We start from the raw sequence: 17,414 nt of genomic DNA, 5'->3' as shown, positions 1-17,414 counted from the left end.
AGACACTGTGCGAACATTATACCCACGATGCCATAGTAACAAGTGCCTGTCAGTGTGAAATCTCTGCGCGCACTAAGACGAAAGCACATGCGCCCCTGGAGTGAAGCCGAGGTCAAGGTCATAAAACCTCACAAATGTGTGTAGCAAGGCTAACAATCCGCCGCATCACAAATATCTTGGAGGGAACCCCTGACGATAATGCTTTAGAAGCAGCCATACTCCTAGGCTGACCGGCCGACTGATAAGCAAGTGAGATGGCCTCGACCACCCACTTTCCAGAGGAGGGCTATCGAGGAGAGGCCGAGAACCATTCTCGAGCCGGCCAGAACGGGGCTACTAACAGAAGACGGGCCCCGTCCCGGCGATCTCTCCCTAGAACTCCCGGGAGCAGAGCATTGTAGTTTTCAGTCGGAACACATTCACGCAGCAGGATTTTGAATCGTCGACAGGTCCAGATATTTAGTATGCCAAATATCTCATGAGCGTCGGCAACTCATCGGTGATTCTCTCAGATCTCGTCTTTGATAATTAATACTGCGTGATTGTCACTCGGATGAACAAGCACCGATTTGCCTGTGATTTCTGCCATTTGTCTGCGATCTCACAAGACCTGTCAGCGAGCGAAAATCTGACCTAAAATCGTTCAATGTGAACTTGGCATAAGGGAGAACCACATCAGACAATGAGTCGTCTCTAGAGATGCGAAACGGGTCTACTTCCGCTCGTCCCACAGGAGCTCCACCACCTCGGGGTGGAGTCTCCATTCCCCGGGCCTCAGCCCCTGCCTCGACAGGATGTCTGCTCCCTGGTTTTGATGCCCAGGGATAAAGCCTGCTCTCAGAGAAAGCAGTTTCCCCTGGGCCCACAGGAGGATCTGGTGTGCCAGTTTGTATAGGTGGCACGACCACAGACCCCCCTGATGGTTGATATAAGAGACCACCACAGTGTTGTCCATTTAGACAAGCACATGATGGCCCCTCAGGTCTGGGAGGAAGTGTTTGAGTGCTCGAAACACAGCCATCATTTCCAGCCGGTTTATGTGCCAGGAAAGGAGATGGTCCTGCCACAGACCTCGAGCCAAGCGACCAATCATGATCGTCCCCCACAAGTGGCGTTTCTGAGTTTGGAAATGTATTGGTGAATGTTTAATGTTGTAAAGAGAAGTTGATCACATGACAACTGTTAACTAATCAGATGTCTTAATGAATGAAACAGCTTGCACCTCTGGCTAAGGTTGTTGTGTTGTTCTCCCTAAGGAAGGCATGGGCTGAATAGCTTTGTAATTCTAAAGAGAGTCGTGGTCATCCTAAAGTTTTCTTTGATGGACTACTAAAAACCCTAGACCACCTTGACTGTGTAGCATCTGGACCAATCAGACACACACAAATTATTCATTATATTTAATGAATAATCCAGCAAACTCACTCTCCCAACAAAGGTCTATGAAACTTCCCCCAAAACTAACAGAACACGGTGTCCTGTTACAGGACACATTAAGACTGATAAGAACGTTTACGACCCAAAAAGGAATTTGCAGAGGGCTGTGACGCTCACTTAATTCTTGCTGAGAAGGAGAAATAAACCCTTTTAATCCTATATATTCTATATATAACCACTTGAGAAATGTATAAACATGTATCTAATTTTCCCATCTCATGATTTTCCTTTTATGTGGTTTGGTCTCTATAAACTCCAATCTTCGTCCCCCATTTGTTAATTTACATTACATTTTGCTAACTTTGTGACGCATTAGTATTATAAGAATCTTGAAGATTATTTTTCTAAAACACCCAATGAAATGACATATTCAAATGCCCTGCTAGAACACAAAGGGTCATAAAATCTCGCTCCAAAGGGAAAACTTCTTATTGGCTCACACACCTCCAGAGGGTGTGACATCTCCACGCTTCAAAAAATCACTGATCACAAGATCAGCATGCTTACTCTCTAAGTCCCTTTCTGAAATCCTGATGTGAAGATGATGCTGAACTAGAAGTTTTCTAAGGACCCCCAAGCTTGTGCCAGGCTGCGGCCTTGTCTTTCCATTCACCAAAGATCCTCTGACTACCACTGGTTCTCTCTCATCAAGACCACATCAGCAAAGATCAACTGAAGCCTCAACAAATTGCATCAGGACAGTTTAATTCAAATGGGAGAGACATGCAAGTATCGAACTTAGTCTCATTACTTGATACATTAAGTATCCTTACCCCCTTTTAAAGAAGGGCGTGTTAGAACTAAACTGATGGTTTGTTCAATGCTGTTGATCTGCTGAATTCCAAACAATGTTATAACTTCTTGCTTTCCTGTTTTCTGCTTCAGCTCTCTTTCCCTTGACAAACTGTATGCATGTATGTGTGTGTATGTTAGAGTAGTTTAAAGGGATACTCCACCGTCTTTTCATATTAAACTATGTTATTCCCTTAACTAAGACGAGTTGATACATACCTCTCTCGTCTCAGTGCGTGCACTCAATCGCTCTGGCGCGCGGCGAAACTTTGTTCACTCAGTTCATTCAATACGGGACAAGCAGAGAAGCTACTAAACACCTCCACGTTTTCCCTATTTAAACACAGTTACTCGCGTAGTGTAACTCGACCTAGGACGGTGACACAAAACAAAACGTTGCGCTTTTCTAAGCGTGTAAAATGGATAACTATATTGTATGGCGGAATACCATAGCAAGTGCTTATGAGCACTTCGACTTGGCGGGGTGATATCTTCACTCGTGAAAAATCCTCTCACCGGCCCCCGCTCCCTCTGGTGAAGATATTACTCCGCCAAGACGAAGTGCTTACAAGCACTTGCTATGGTATTCCGCCATACAATATAGTTATCCATTTTACACGCTTAGAAAAGCGCAACGTTTTGTTTTGTGTCACCGTCCTAGGTCGAGTTACACTACGCGAGTAACTGTGTTTAAATAGGGAAAACGTGGAGGTGTTTAGTAGCTTCTCTGCTTGGCCCGTATTGAATGAACTGAGTGAACAAAGTTTCGCCGCGCGCCAGAGCGATTGAGTGCACGCACTGAGACGAGAGAGGTATGTATCAACTCGTCTTAGTTAAGGGAATAACATAGTTTAATATGAAAAGACGGTGGAGTATTCCTTTAAGTGTTTAGTCTAGTTAATAAAATCTTGTTCATGTCACACGTAAAGTTGTCCGTGTCTCAAGCTCATACTGGAGTCTCTAATCATAGATTTTGACTACTTGCTCTTAGTAGTACTGTAAAGTAAGAAAGACATTTCCCATGCCCCGGAAATGTACATTTCTTAGAATTAATAAACAATTAACACTGAGTGTTTAGTAACAAACAGGTTAATTGACTGTACTATTAATTTACAACATTAAGTTAATTCTATTAACTGATCCAAATATTCATTATCAATTATTATTTATTAATTATTATTATTGGTTATTAATATTTAATAGAGCTAATTTGCTTCAACTGGATACTTCTCCTTTAGATGCGCTCTCTTCCATTGGACTTTGTACAAAGAATCATTGCTTGTAAACACATATTAGTTGTAATAATAAGAACAAGAGAAAAGGTTTCTTTTACTCCTTCAGCTCCGTTTCCTTCCGCATTATAGATATACTGCGGACTCATAACCTACGCGATGCCGATCCGAGCCGTAGATTCTTTAATGCATCCAGAATACGCGCTGCCTCAGCGAATCGCAATTTAAGCTTTCTTCCTTTTTATTTATTTAGTTCAAGAGGAAAGCCAACAGGGGCGGAGCTAAAACTCCTTAAAGTGCATTCTTTTCTATACGTCGGTAAATTTATGAATGAACACTTTTTCTTTTACGAGAGCTGACGTACATGCTCCGCTCCCAGACAAACAACACTTTAATCGCGTGTATCCTCACTCGTAATGTAGTGAGGGCAGGGAGGGACACACGATTCAAAATGCTGCTTGCTTTACATGCTGGAGACTGGTGTGGCGAGTCTTCAGTTTCTCCCGTTTCAATACTAACAAGTATTCAAGAAGTTTATAAGAAGTTCCTCAGAACTGAGTAGCTGCAGTATCGGCGACTCACTCGAGGACGGAAGAAACCACAATGCGTGCTTCACACCCTGAGATGAGACACTGGACCTGGCAGGTGAAGACAGAGAAAGGGCGAAGCCCGTCTCTAACCCCTCTGCCAGATCCATTTGCGAACCCAACAACTCTGCCTCGGCAAGAGCGGGAGTGCAGAGCTCTCAACGGTAGCCGTTCTCACAATGCTCACGTTCAGCCCCCTCGAGGGCTGACTGAGTGTGATGCGCTTCTAACAAACAACACACAGTAACAAGGTCAGGGATGAACACACTGAAATGCTACTCGTTCGCCATTATCCTTTTTTTAAGGGTGAAAAAACTCCTGCCTATCCTGCCAGACAGACAAAAAACACCAGGGACATAGATTTCACATAGAGCGCTTGCTGAAGACACAGAAGCTTTGTTCCAGGTGTGCTTTATAGTTTCCTGGTCGATGACGTCACGCCATTGGACTAATTTCATAGGTGCTTCACGACGCAATCACGCAAAGGCGTTCCCACAGCGTCTCGACGCAGCTCGAATTCCCTTGAAAGGGAACTAACTTTTTCCTTGACATTGATGCAATTTTCTGTAATTTATGACACAACACTTTCGGCGGATTGACGGAAATTTACGGTTTTCCGTGTTTTCACTGTTATATGGTCGGGGGCTATTACGCATCTCTTAAAAGAGTACAGAATCTCCTGATCAAAACACAGACGAAGAAGAAGCAGAAACAAGTGACAGAAAATTTCTTATGCACATGTGAAAATAACGCAATGTTCTATGTTTAGATCATCGTTCTGAATCTGATCTGGACGTAGACTTTGACAAAAATGCGATTTTTTTCAGCTGTTTGTTCAAAATGTTTTTTGCATGAAATTTAACCACATTCAAGTGTTGATAAAAACATAATGCATGAAGCTAGAATTAGTTTTTTAAAGCAGAGGTTTTTAAAGCAAATATTCTGGGGACCATGAAAATTTTGTGAAAATGATAAAAAATGCTGGTGGTGGCTGGCAACTTAAAAAATAAATAAAAAACGCTGGCAGGAAAAGAGTTAAATGACTCTGAAAATATGATGAAACTCTTTAACTATATACAGTGTTTACACAGTTGCAATAGTTAAATATGAATGAATCAGTAAATTATTGCTTCTCACCGCTGTGGTATTTTGCCAGTTGGAGGGCGGGGATATTAAAAAGCACATCCCCCATCATCTCTCTATAAATGTCTCTGATTTGAATGGGGTCGTTTGTGTCGCCCAGGTACTCATTTGCCACCAGGTCAATTATCCATCGATCCATGGGCTAAAGGGAATTGAGTTCAAAGCACAGAATTCAATGAACTATTAACTGAAAGCACAATATTATATAATGTAAATGTGCAACTTACGTCAGGCCAATTCAGGGTCAAGGCTTTTGTGGCTTGCTCTTTATCCATCCCATCAATCCATCCAAAACCTAAAAAATACTAAGGCGAAATAACATTCAACTTTATGCATAAAAAAATAAAACCTAAAATATGAATATATTATAAATGCATCTGAGATCTTTGTGTGTGTGTGTTGATTTCATACAGTTGATACCTTTTATTTTCAACAAGCGTTTTGATTAGCTTGAATTTGTGAATGAATGTTCTATTTTTTAAAGATCTTTAAAACAAAAATACAGTAGCATAATAGGGGAACTTTAGGGTTAAAAAAGGCATTTATCAACATTTATTCATTTATTCCAACTGATGTAACCTGAACTATCCCTATCTAAAACTACTTAAGAATTTCAGCCTTTGAATAACACTTTTTGTTTCATTTTTGATTGAAAAATTGAAGTAAATCAAACCAAGTGAAAGATGCACCTGCATACAAAAAATAATACCACTATCCTGTATATACAGATGCATTTTCTGTTGATTTCTTTATTGATATAATAGCTGTTTGGAGTGTGATACTGAATATAATAATAAATGTAATATTTACTCACTGGGGGCAGTAAATAGCCAAACTCATCATCAGTGATACCAGTGATGAGAGGAACTTTACTGAACTCTTGTTTGCGAATGATCTCCTCGACAGGCTTGGGAAGGAAATGAGAATCCACAGCAACACTGAAGTGCATAATCTCGAACTATGAACACAGTTTAAGTTTATAGTTTGAGTATATATTTCAGTTTATCATAATTGCTTGTCAGTACATTTGGCAATACACTTCAAACCATATTTCAAAGTCAATAGGTTTATGAAATTAGATATAAAGATGTATTTAAACTAAAGCACTCTTTAGTTCAACAAACTGCATTAAATATAAATTTAAACTAATACTTTTTTTTAAATCTAAAAGGTAAATATTTGTCTGGAATTAAGTGAAATTAAGTGTGAAAACAAATTAATTGTCATAAATGACAAACTTTTTCACAAGTGATCTTTTTGCTTTACACCGAATGATTTCAAAAACATTTTTCTTAAAGGGATAGTTCACCCAAAAATGAAAATTAGCCCATGATTTACTCACCCTCAAGTCATCCTAGGTATATAAATAAATAATTGGTTTGTTGATAGACACACTCTTGTTAGGGACCGTTCGGTATTTATGGAAGGGGCCACCGGAGGAAAATAGGGGAGGGTCATGTCTTTTTATTCTTTGTTGAGGGGAGGGTCATCCAACTTTTTTTAGTCTAGGGGGAGGGTCACCCAACTTTTGTGAAAACAGCAATATTTCAAAGTGGCTTGTTTGGTTCATATTTTTTTTTTACATGTAGCTCCATGTAGCTCTCGCGGTCTCGGCCCCCCATCGCTATCAGATGCGTCTGACCCAACAAAAATCCAGTTTGGCGCTGTTTGACAGTGCGCGCGCACTTCAGAGCTCAGAAAAAGTGCATCATGTCAGAACAGAATGCCAATGAAATGGCAAAGCTTTAAAGCACGAGCAAATAATGAACTTTTATGATTGCGAATAAGTGCAGTGTCCCGTGAGTGTAACTCTACCGCTGCATTAACATGTGATGTGAATGTACGTCGAGTTTTACAGTATTGGGACTGAGGCGCCAGACCTGCAGCTGATAGAATGTGCGCTGTGTTGCACGATAGGCTACTATCATATTTTAGTTTCCATTCTTATTTTGTTTTCACAATAATGTTAGTGAGTAAATCTACTGAAATTACCACCATAACAGTGGAGTGTGATGTGTAAGATGTAGAGCTACCACATCTTTAAATTACTATATTAGTATTATTTGAAGTTAACATAATAAAATACGTAGACCTACCAAAAAAGTTGAGGATAAATTCGTTAAAATTGGGCAATTCCAGCGTTATGGACGTGACATTTGCAGTCAAAACTTGAAATATAAATTCTCAGAAAATGCATTTAATACCAATATATTGAAACGTCTGTTTATATCATACTCCCTTAATAAAGGAGTCAAGACATTAGAAAAATATCAGTCTACACATGCGTTTTATATTTAATATGAGTGAAATACACATGTGATGTGACGTGACAAAAAAATCTTTAACTTTTAGGTGGCAAAATATTTTTTAGTAATTCGATGAATTACACTGCGCAAAACAAAAGTAATATAGCCACCGGATGAAGAAGGGTCGGCCTCCACAGAACATAAAATATTATTTTTATTTTATTTTTCGTGTTCGCATTTATGAGGGAAAAAAACAATGTTATGGATGTGACAGTTCTCCATTACGGACATGACCATTCTGAGAGCGACTTTAAAACTTTCACAGAGACCTCAAACAGAAAGCTCAAAGCCTTTCTTTAAAGTGAATTTCGTTTTTTTATTAATTGTATCTTAATTTTAATCAATGTTTCATCAACCAATTGCCTGGATTTAATAAATAAATATAGTAGAAAATAGATAATCATGACACAGAGGCGCCGGCGAGTGAACTGGACTCTCGTCTCATAAATTAACCGAAACTCAGCGTAAGGTACTTGCCTCACAGACCTGAGAAATATATAGAAAGCTTGAAATGTCTACTTTAAACAGAACAATTCAAAACGAAAGAAAACAGACTGCTCTCTACTTATGTAGGCTACTCCGTATGAAATGTGCATTTCTCTCTGGCGCGTTCACTACTGCGAAGATCGCGAGTCAGCATCGACAGCGGTCCACACAGAAAACACTTGTTTATTAATAAACAATTAAAATGTCTCCTTGCTATATTTGATTCATAATCATTACTTTTGCCGGTTCTTTGTGACAGCTTTTAGATGCTTTATTGGCAGCGCCACCCGCATGTTGAACGAGTCACACCGCATCAGCAAAAACAAGATTTTTTTCAAATCTAAAATCAAAATCGTTATACGAACCGAATCGTAGGTTTGGTCTATCGTTACAGCCCTAGTAAGATGAGAAAGCAGGAGTTTATGGTTGTAAAAAAACAATGGCTATCTGAACATCTTTGCCAAACGCAAACCAGAAGTAATCAATATATTATTGGGGAGGGTCATGCCTTTTTTCACAATCATTTTGGAGGGTCATAGAAAAATTTATTGCTGGCGAAGGGAGGGTCTTGTATTTTTTGACTACAGATCTCAAAACTCCTCCGGTGGCCCCTTAAATAAAAAACGAACAGTCCCTTAATGCTAATGTTGAGGAATTACAGTTGCAACATCTCACAATGTACCATGAGTAGCGCATCACTGAGAAACGTCCTGCTCGAGCCGTCCTTGCGATGGAGGTTCGGGTTGATATGGTAAAATTGGCGTCATTGTTTGTTACTGTCTTTAGTTTATGGTATACAATCCCTGAGCTGACGTTCAGTTATTGCAATGGGCATTTTTGTTTTCGACACGCATGCTGTATGCGTTAGACCAATCACAACAGACTGAACTGCCAGGCCAATCAGAGCAGAGTAGCTCGCGAAAGGGGGATTTAGAGAGACTGGTTCATCTGACGAGTCGTTTGAGAATCGTTGAAAAATGTGGTGATGTGCAAATGTATATTATGAGAAAACTTTAGTTTTTTTTACCTTTGATGCATGTAAACCTGTTGTAGGAGACTCCAAAACAACATTTGGAAACATTAAAATAGCATAATAGGGGCACTTTAATATAACTCAGATTGTATTAGTCTGAAAGAAGAATGTCATATACACCTAGGATGGCTTGAGGGTGAGTAAATCATGGGGTAATTTTCATTTATGGGTGAACTATCCCTTTAATGGCTTATTTTTATGAAAAATCTCACACCTTTTTGGAACATTCCAGAACTTCCTCCTCAGACCAGCCCATGATGCAGTCAACGATCTTTGATGAACTGCTACTGTCACAGTTGCATGATTTGGCAGCATTCTGCAATGATCATCAACATGAGGACGTTAGAAGACTTTAAAATAACAAAATGATGAAAATATAAGAAGGTTATGAAAGGAAATGATACCTGGGCTATCAGCAAAGGATTTGCCATCACTAAACCATGCCAAAAGGCAGTCCCGCTTTCTGCAATGGCTCGATGAAACAGACCAGAAGCCAATGGTGAAAGAATCTTAAAGACATAATGACACAGAAATTGACTCCATCATTCAATTCAAATAATTTTGTAATCATTACAGCTGAATAATTGTTTCTACAGTTACTAAATAAAGATGCACACCAGCGTGGATACACTGAATCCTCCAGCAGACTCTCCAAAGATGGTCACTGATCCAGGATCTCCACCGAAACTGTGGATGTTCTCCTGAACCCATTGAAGAGCAGCCACCTGGTCCAGAAGACCATAGTTTCCTGGCGCATGTTCATCTCCTGTGCTGCAAAAAGAAAAGGAAACTTTTATCTAAATATGTGATTAAATACAGAAAAATGTATTCACATAATAGGGCTTAAATCATGTGTACTAGAGTTGCACAAAGATGCGTTTTTTTTTTATGAAACACTGAAGCCAAAATTAAATAATGATGAAATTCCGTCAACCATTTTGGCCCTTAAGAACTTTTTTGCTAAATACATTACGTCTATTGAAATTAAAAAATCATTAAAAGAATCTATTTGACAATGAAAATTTAATCCAGATTTGATTAATTTATCAATTACAGACAAAATTTACAGTAAAAATCCATTAAATCAAGATTCCAATCTTCTACTGTGGGTTTTTAATCCAGTTATATTTGCATCTTATTTTTAATAGTTTTTTAAAGGAACACGCCGACTTTTTGGGACTTTAGCTTATTCACCGTATCCCGCAGAGTTAGATAAGTCCATACATACCCTTTTCATCTCCGTGCGTGCCGTAACTCTGTCTGACGCACCCACCGCTAGCCTAGCTTAGCACAAAGACTGGAGGTAAATGGCTCCAGCTAGCATACTGCTCCCAATAACAAGTGACAAAATAACACCAACATTTTCCTATTTACATGTTGTGATTTGTATATTCACAGCGTGTACAAATAACAAGGTCACATGAGACACAGCCATCTTCTAACTGTACACAACTATATTCTCAGAAGGCGAAGCACTGCTACTTGGGCGGAGTGATTTACTCCAACTCTGAGCGAACTCTCTGCTTCTCACCACGGGGCTTCTCAGGCGCTGCGAGCAAATCACTCCGCCCAAGTAGCAGTGCTTCGCCTTCTGAGAATATAGTTCCCAGTATGTGTACGGTTAGAAGATGGCTGTGTCTCATGTGACCTTGTTATTTGTACACGCTGTGACTATACAAATCACAACATGTAAATAGGAAAATGTTGGCATTATTTTGTCACTTATTGGGAGCAGTATGCTAGCTGGAGCCATTTACCTCCAGTGCTAAGCTAGGCTAGCGGTGGGTGGCAGACAGAGTTACGGCTTGCTCGGAGATGAAAAGGGTATGTATGGACTTATCTAACTTTGGGGGATACGGTGAATAAGCTAAAGACCCAAAAAGTCAACATGTTCCTTTAAAAAATTAATACAGAATAATTTTTTTATTATTTATTGTAATAATTATAAAGCGTCTGATATAATAACAATATAACATGAAGTGATTCTTATGCATTACTTTTATGCATAGAGGTTTTATGCTTGAACTGCCATAAAAAAAACAACACTTTTCATTAAAATATTATGAATTGTACCAAAGACCAATTTTCAGATTTCATTATGCACTGCATCATTTAAGAATCACACTTGAATCAAATTGCTGTCAGAGCAAATATTCACACCTAATAATAATAATAATAAATAAAATTGATGATCTTTATGCTTTCATTAAGCATTTCATATGATCCAGGTAATCTGCAGCAGTTAAATAATTTATGACCAACCTTAAGAATCCCAGCAGTCCCAATCTGTACTGAATCAGCACCACGACCACATCCTGATACGCTGACAGAACAGAGCCATCGTACACTGAAGCTGAACCAAGAGAAAGTCCTCCACCATGAATCCAAACCATGACCTAGAAAACACGTGGAAACATTCTCGACCCAATTTCTATGAGGACGTTCAATCCCAAAAAGCTGTTGTTGAACTTACTGGCAACTTGGCGTCTTGTTCACCAGGTTTGACTGGAGTGTAGATGTTGAGATACAAGCAGTCCTCTGAGACCTCAGGAATCTCCACATCCATAGAGAGAAACTCCAGCTCAAGGACACTCACTTGCCTTTCCTGAATGCACCTATAGAATCCACAGTACATTAGATACTGGAAATGTCTAAACACATTTGAATTGAAATACGGTTGTGTGGCATCTCACATTGGTGGCTGTTTGGTTGCATCTCTCACTCCTTGCCATTTCTCTGCAGGCTGGGGCCGAGCCAGTCTCAGAGACCCCACTGGGGGCCTGGCAAATGGTACACCAAGATAGCTATTGATGACAGTTTCCTTGCCCTTCACAGTCAGGAAGGAACCTCTTAAAGATCCTAATTTTGTTTCCACTACAGGTCCTGTCAAGAAAACCAATAATAATATAATATAAAGATTTAATTTGGTTTGCATAAGGCAAAAAAGATCCAATTTGACTTGCATTTAGCAAATAAATGATGGTTTTATGACAAAAAAAAATTTAATTCTGAAATTGATAACTTGCCTTCATTCCACTCTTTTATAATCTGTGGAAGTTTTTGAGTCATGAAAGTAAAGTGTTGTCCCTTAATGTTTTTGCCAGGTTTCTGTTCCAGTCCAATGCCGAGATACTCAGCCTCAGCTCCATATTCAGGCCACTTTGTAAGGCCCGGACCATTCGGAGACCTGACGTCAATGACAAACACAAAAAAACAGACATTCTAGTGCAAAACTGTCACTTGCTATATTGTTATATAACTAATGTTAATTATTTTAGTTTCTCTGACTTAGACCATAGAAAATATGCATTGCAAAATAATCCTTCCAAAAAAAACAAAACAAAAGTGTTGTAAAACATTGACTTGAAAAATTGATAAAAGTGTAAAGCAAATAAAAATAAAAATAAAACATTTTATTAAATAATTTGTATAAAAACAATTGTCAGTGGTTTTACTGCAATATAAAAACACAAATGAAAAACACTTGGTCATTATCAAGACCACTGTTGTAACGGTGCATTTCTACATACTCCTTTATTTGTAAATGTCCATGAAGAACTCATTTATTAATTAAGTGACATTAAAATCAATAGTAACATTCAGTGACATTTTGTCCCTTAAAGGTGCAGTAAGCGATTTTTGACAAACACAGTTGAAAGTGCATTGGATCGAGCAGCACAACAAACTTGTGGCCAATCAGCAGGAGGGGGCGTGTCCACTCATGATGGGGAGAAGAGTAAGATGAGCAAGAGGGAGATTGAAGAAAAGAGAGACATTACAAAAGAGAAAGGTTCAGAGGAATATCACTGGAAAAAGAAGGGGATATCATCAGGCAAGAGCTTTAGGACCCGCGTAAAAATTAGAAAAGCTTTCCAGCACTGGAGAGACATAAGCGGGAAGGCCTGAAAACGGAAGTCGAGGTTGTTTCTGCTCTATATATACGCGAGTAACATTGGTTTTGAGTGTCATTGTTCGTCTGGAGGTGGTGTGCTGCCAGCGACTAACAACCAACTCTTGCTTGTATATACTCTAGTGTACTGAATGTTCACTTTTTTGTGCTTCCTTATTGTTCGTTCGTCATCGCGAAGCATTATTTTGCTTCGCTTCTGCTATGATAAAAGAGACACTCTTGCATTGCGTGTTCGTGCAGTTTATGGGCGGAGCAATGAAGGGAGGGGTGTGTTTGTTTGGGTTGATTTCAAATATCAACAGTGTATAACAACGATTTATAAAAATAGCATACTAGACCTTGAACCTAGAAGGGAGTGTTTATCACTGATGTGATCCCTTACCCAGTGCGGGCAAAGTTTCCCCAATAAGCCATGGCAGTTTTACAAAGTTCATTTTCTTCTTCTGTGTGTTTTTCTGAATTATGAGGAAGAAAGAATATTTAAGAGACTTAGTAGCCAATATCTCATCACTTTGACAGCATAGTTCAGGTTAAATCTTTGCAACAAAAAAACAATGAGACTGCAGTTAGAACTTGAATACTAACAACCCTATTTTATATAAATTAGGCTGTACCTTTCATATGTATATGTCCATTTCCAAAGCAGTAACCAAAAACAAAAAAAACTTCATCTCCATGGTCACTTCCAACAAAACTGGGTCTTTTGTTTTGAAGTATACTGGGAGGATGTTGGAATTCATACACGTACACTGGTGCACCAGCATCTATTAAGGGAAAATGACTGAAAATAAACTGGCATAATTGGTGCACAGTGGCACAGTGATGCATAAATAGAGTAAACTCTCACCTCTGTGGTAATTCGCTACTTTGCGAGCTGGGATGTTGAAAAAAAAGTCACCCATCATCTCTCGAAAGCCATCTCGGATTTTGATCCTGTCAGTGGATGGCCCCAGATACTCATTTAAAACAAACTCAGCAATCGCCTGATTCTGAAGCTAAAGGAAGTGATATTTAAATGAATAGAGTATTTTTCATTTTCCGTTTAACATTTTAAGCAATACAGCATAATTTATCCTCCATGATTTATATGTATTTTTGTAGACAGTATTTCAGTCATGTCCTGAAACTTGGTATTTCCATTGTGTAACATAACAGATCAGTCTGTTTACAAAGTTTTGATCTTTAGAAGAAATAGGAATATACAGTGGGATATATGTTTGCATAACTGTAATAAAAAATAAATAAAACTTTTAAAAAAACAATGCTTTGTGATTGCATTACCTAAAATTAACAGACAACTTAAACAGGAGTGGACCTAGAATAAAACCCTGGGGGATGCCACAAATAAATGCAGTAACTATTGATAGGGCCAAATTAAACTAAATAAAATTAACCAAAATAATATTCCTTTTTTTTTTCTATGTAGTAAACAAATAAGTTGATAGATTAATAGAGTGAATTAACTGTTCTACCATGCACTTTGTATATACACTTATTACTGCTACTTACATCAGAATAAAATAAAGGCAAAAATGTCATGAGCTGCTCTCTGTCCATTCCATCTATCCACCCCGGGGGTCCAAGAATCTACAAAAAAATATATTTTGAATATTAAGTTCTCTTGCACGCATTCAGATATTTCATATTTTGGAAATAATCTATGACTTTAAATCAATGTTTTTCAGTAAAATTATGTAAAAAGAAACATTTCCATTACACTAGGTAATATATAGCCACCATCATCATCAGTAACTCCAGTGATCAGAGGTACTTTATGAAACTGGTGGGATTGAAGAAGCTCCTCTACAGATTTCGGAAGGAACTGGCCATCCACTGTCACTCCAAAACGAAGCATTAGTTGTTCCTGTATTATAAGCCCAACATATGCAAACACACATTTATCACAGAAATTATCTGCATTAATATTATTAATAATACTCTATTAATCACTTAATGGCGTGACCTTACAAGTTTTTTTTTACAGAAAGTAAAAGATGAAAACAATTTATCAAATTCTATTAAATATAAACATTTCATGTGAAAGGATGGATAGATGAATGTATGGTTGCAATGCAAACCCTAGCAATCTTTAATATGTCCTCTTCTGACATCTGCATAACACAGTCAACGATCTTCTTTGTGCTGGAAATATCACAGCCAGATGCATTTCCCACATACTACAGAAAGATGTTGATACAGTTTGATTAAATATCTGTAAGTCACAGTGAAAGAAAATGAAATTTTGAATTTGTAATGAATTTGTGAAATGTACTTGGGCTGTTGGCAGAGGGTTGGGAATCATAATAGCATCCATTGCTGCCGTACCGCTCTCTGCGATAGCATAGCGAAACAGATTTGCAGATAATGGAGAAAGAACCTATAGAAGATGTAGAGAAACTTTTTAAAACACACAGGTATATAGAAGCATTTGTAAAGTCATATTTCAGAAGATCTATACAAGTCCCTAATCATTGCATGACCCCAACAACTAAATTCTTACATGTAAAGACACACTGACTCCTCCAGCAGACTCTCCAAAGATGGTCACTAATCCAGGGTCGCCCCCAAAGCTGTGGATGTTCTCCTGGACCCAATGAAGCGCAGCCACCTGGTCCAGAAGACCATAGTTTCCTGGCGCATGTTCATCTCCTGTGCTAAATGGTCATTTATCGAATACAAGGTCGTAGAGATAATGTTCAAAACATGGAAAATAGTCTACAAGTATTCTATACAACTAAAGGTGCGGTCACATTTACTGTTGTTCGTGAATTTTCACGGCAAAATCTAGTAATTTCAATAGGAATTCACGCATCTGGAATTTCACACAAGGGCGAAAGGTTTCCCTAATTCTTCCAATGCAAATATTGTTTTTATATGTCAGAGTTTCTTCTATTTCGGGCACTTTTATATCTCAGAGGGTTCTGCAGTCCACAGTTTTTCCTCTTTGTCGCCATCTCTGTTCGAAATGTGCAATTGCAGTTATTCGCAGGATTATCAACTTTACGTGGGTTGTGCCTTGGCACGGCACAGCGCGGATGAATCCAGTGTTTTGAGGATAATGTGTGGCTGTCAGTCGCCGCGCCGGTGTGGATACTGGCATTCGCAATCACAGATTCTACTTTTTGGAAGAATGACCAACATAAGAATTTTCACCGGAAAATGTCATCCAAGATATGTTACCAAGTAAGTAACATCCACTTTTGTTCAGACCAACTAACTAACGTTAAGGGGAAAAAAGCATTGCAGTAAATCGCGCTGATTAAATCTAACGATCGCTTATCATATCACGTCAAACCGTGCAAATTATACTTTGTTCTCAAATTGTTAATGTTAACAACATCAGCATTGCGTGACTACATTTAATGCCCTTCAGATATTTATCCTTGTTTTCGCATGGGCCGGTTGCAGTCTATTTTTCACTGTAGCCAGTCCGAAGTCCAAAGTCTTTTGCATTTTACAACGGGTGAATCTCTAGTTGTCTAGTTGAATCGAGTTAAGGCAAGCAGATAGTTTTGAACACTGGCTGAAACATTTATTTTGAAAAAATTTTAACCCAAAAAAGTTACAGACTGGAGCTTTAACAGATTTTTATTTTTATCATTTTTTGTTGTAATGAAGATCCCATTACAAATTTATTGGGATATTTTTATCATGCCATGTTTTATTTTCACTACTTTTCAAATACCTTTTACATACAGATTTTACTGTTTCCCCAAACCTGGACTTAAACTATGACATCATAAAATATAAACCATTATATGTTTAGAATCACAAAAAGTTATAATAGTGAAATTGTAAACACTTTTAATATTATTGTGCAAAAGTTAAGTTCCCTTTCGATACAGTTCACTTGCATTGCGTCAGTTCGCTGATTCTGATGGGGAAAACTAAATTTTCTCTGAATCCTGAAACCTGATTGGTACACATCTGTGCAACTGCACAGACAAATGGCATTCTAGCCCACCGAAAGGAGCAGGGATGGCTGGCTATATAAGCCATGCAGAAATGCCCATTAGTCAGAATCCTTCAGCGCGAAGATTATCTCTCGCTGCTCCGAAGAAGACTGAAGCCTCTTCTTACTCTCCTCGCTTCTTCTCGCCGTTGAACGAGCCTTGCAGTGGAACAATGACGCTCTGCATGCAAGCTGATTGAATGGTGAATCTCTGGCCACCTCTGAGTGTGAAGAGTGGGCGAACTCCAGCGATGACTCCGCCCCTCTGCCACCTAGAAGAGCTTGGCTTGGACTGATTGGCCCCAGAAGAGCCGCCCGCAGTCAACTTGATGAATGGTTCCTGCAACCAGGGCGCTGCCAGAAGGATCCTTGCCAGTGTCCAGCCCCGTTCTTCCCAGAGGTCCACCAAGAGATCACTAACTCGGAGCACAAAGCTCCCCCTGTGGAAGAAGCTGTCACTGCACACCTCTGCCCGCCTACGGCTATCGTCTGGAAGACTACAGCTAGTCACCCCTCCAAGCCCTGCAGAACCACGT

General features: G+C 39.0%; 1 protein-coding gene across 1 annotated transcript in view; it reads right to left on the bottom strand.

The window, feature by feature from the left end:
* The window catches only part of LOC307151812 (uncharacterized protein), a 115,316-nt gene that overhangs the window by 55,808 nt on the left and 42,094 nt on the right, over positions 1-17,414 (bottom strand). Inside the window, exons 29-44 of the mRNA XM_079859989.1 lie at positions 15,427-15,580; positions 15,199-15,303; positions 15,005-15,103; positions 14,644-14,790; positions 14,436-14,513; positions 13,774-13,921; positions 13,541-13,690; positions 13,309-13,381; positions 12,043-12,203; positions 11,710-11,899; positions 11,490-11,631; positions 11,279-11,412; positions 9,634-9,787; positions 9,421-9,525; positions 9,231-9,332; positions 6,006-6,149 (exon numbers count right to left, since the gene is read on the bottom strand). Coding sequence (XP_079716115.1) covers positions 6,006-6,149; positions 9,231-9,332; positions 9,421-9,525; positions 9,634-9,787; positions 11,279-11,412; positions 11,490-11,631; positions 11,710-11,899; positions 12,043-12,203; positions 13,309-13,381; positions 13,541-13,690; positions 13,774-13,921; positions 14,436-14,513; positions 14,644-14,790; positions 15,005-15,103; positions 15,199-15,303; positions 15,427-15,580 — 2,086 coding nt within the window. The remainder of the gene's footprint in view (positions 1-6,005; positions 6,150-9,230; positions 9,333-9,420; positions 9,526-9,633; positions 9,788-11,278; positions 11,413-11,489; positions 11,632-11,709; positions 11,900-12,042; positions 12,204-13,308; positions 13,382-13,540; positions 13,691-13,773; positions 13,922-14,435; positions 14,514-14,643; positions 14,791-15,004; positions 15,104-15,198; positions 15,304-15,426; positions 15,581-17,414) is intronic.

Source organism: Squalius cephalus (genome assembly GCF_949319135.1).
Source record: "Squalius cephalus genome assembly, chromosome: 23".
Classification (NCBI taxonomy): Eukaryota; Metazoa; Chordata; class Actinopteri; order Cypriniformes; family Leuciscidae; genus Squalius; species Squalius cephalus.
Note: the sequence above shows the minus strand (reverse complement) of the source record. Positions and strands in the feature narration are given on the sequence as shown.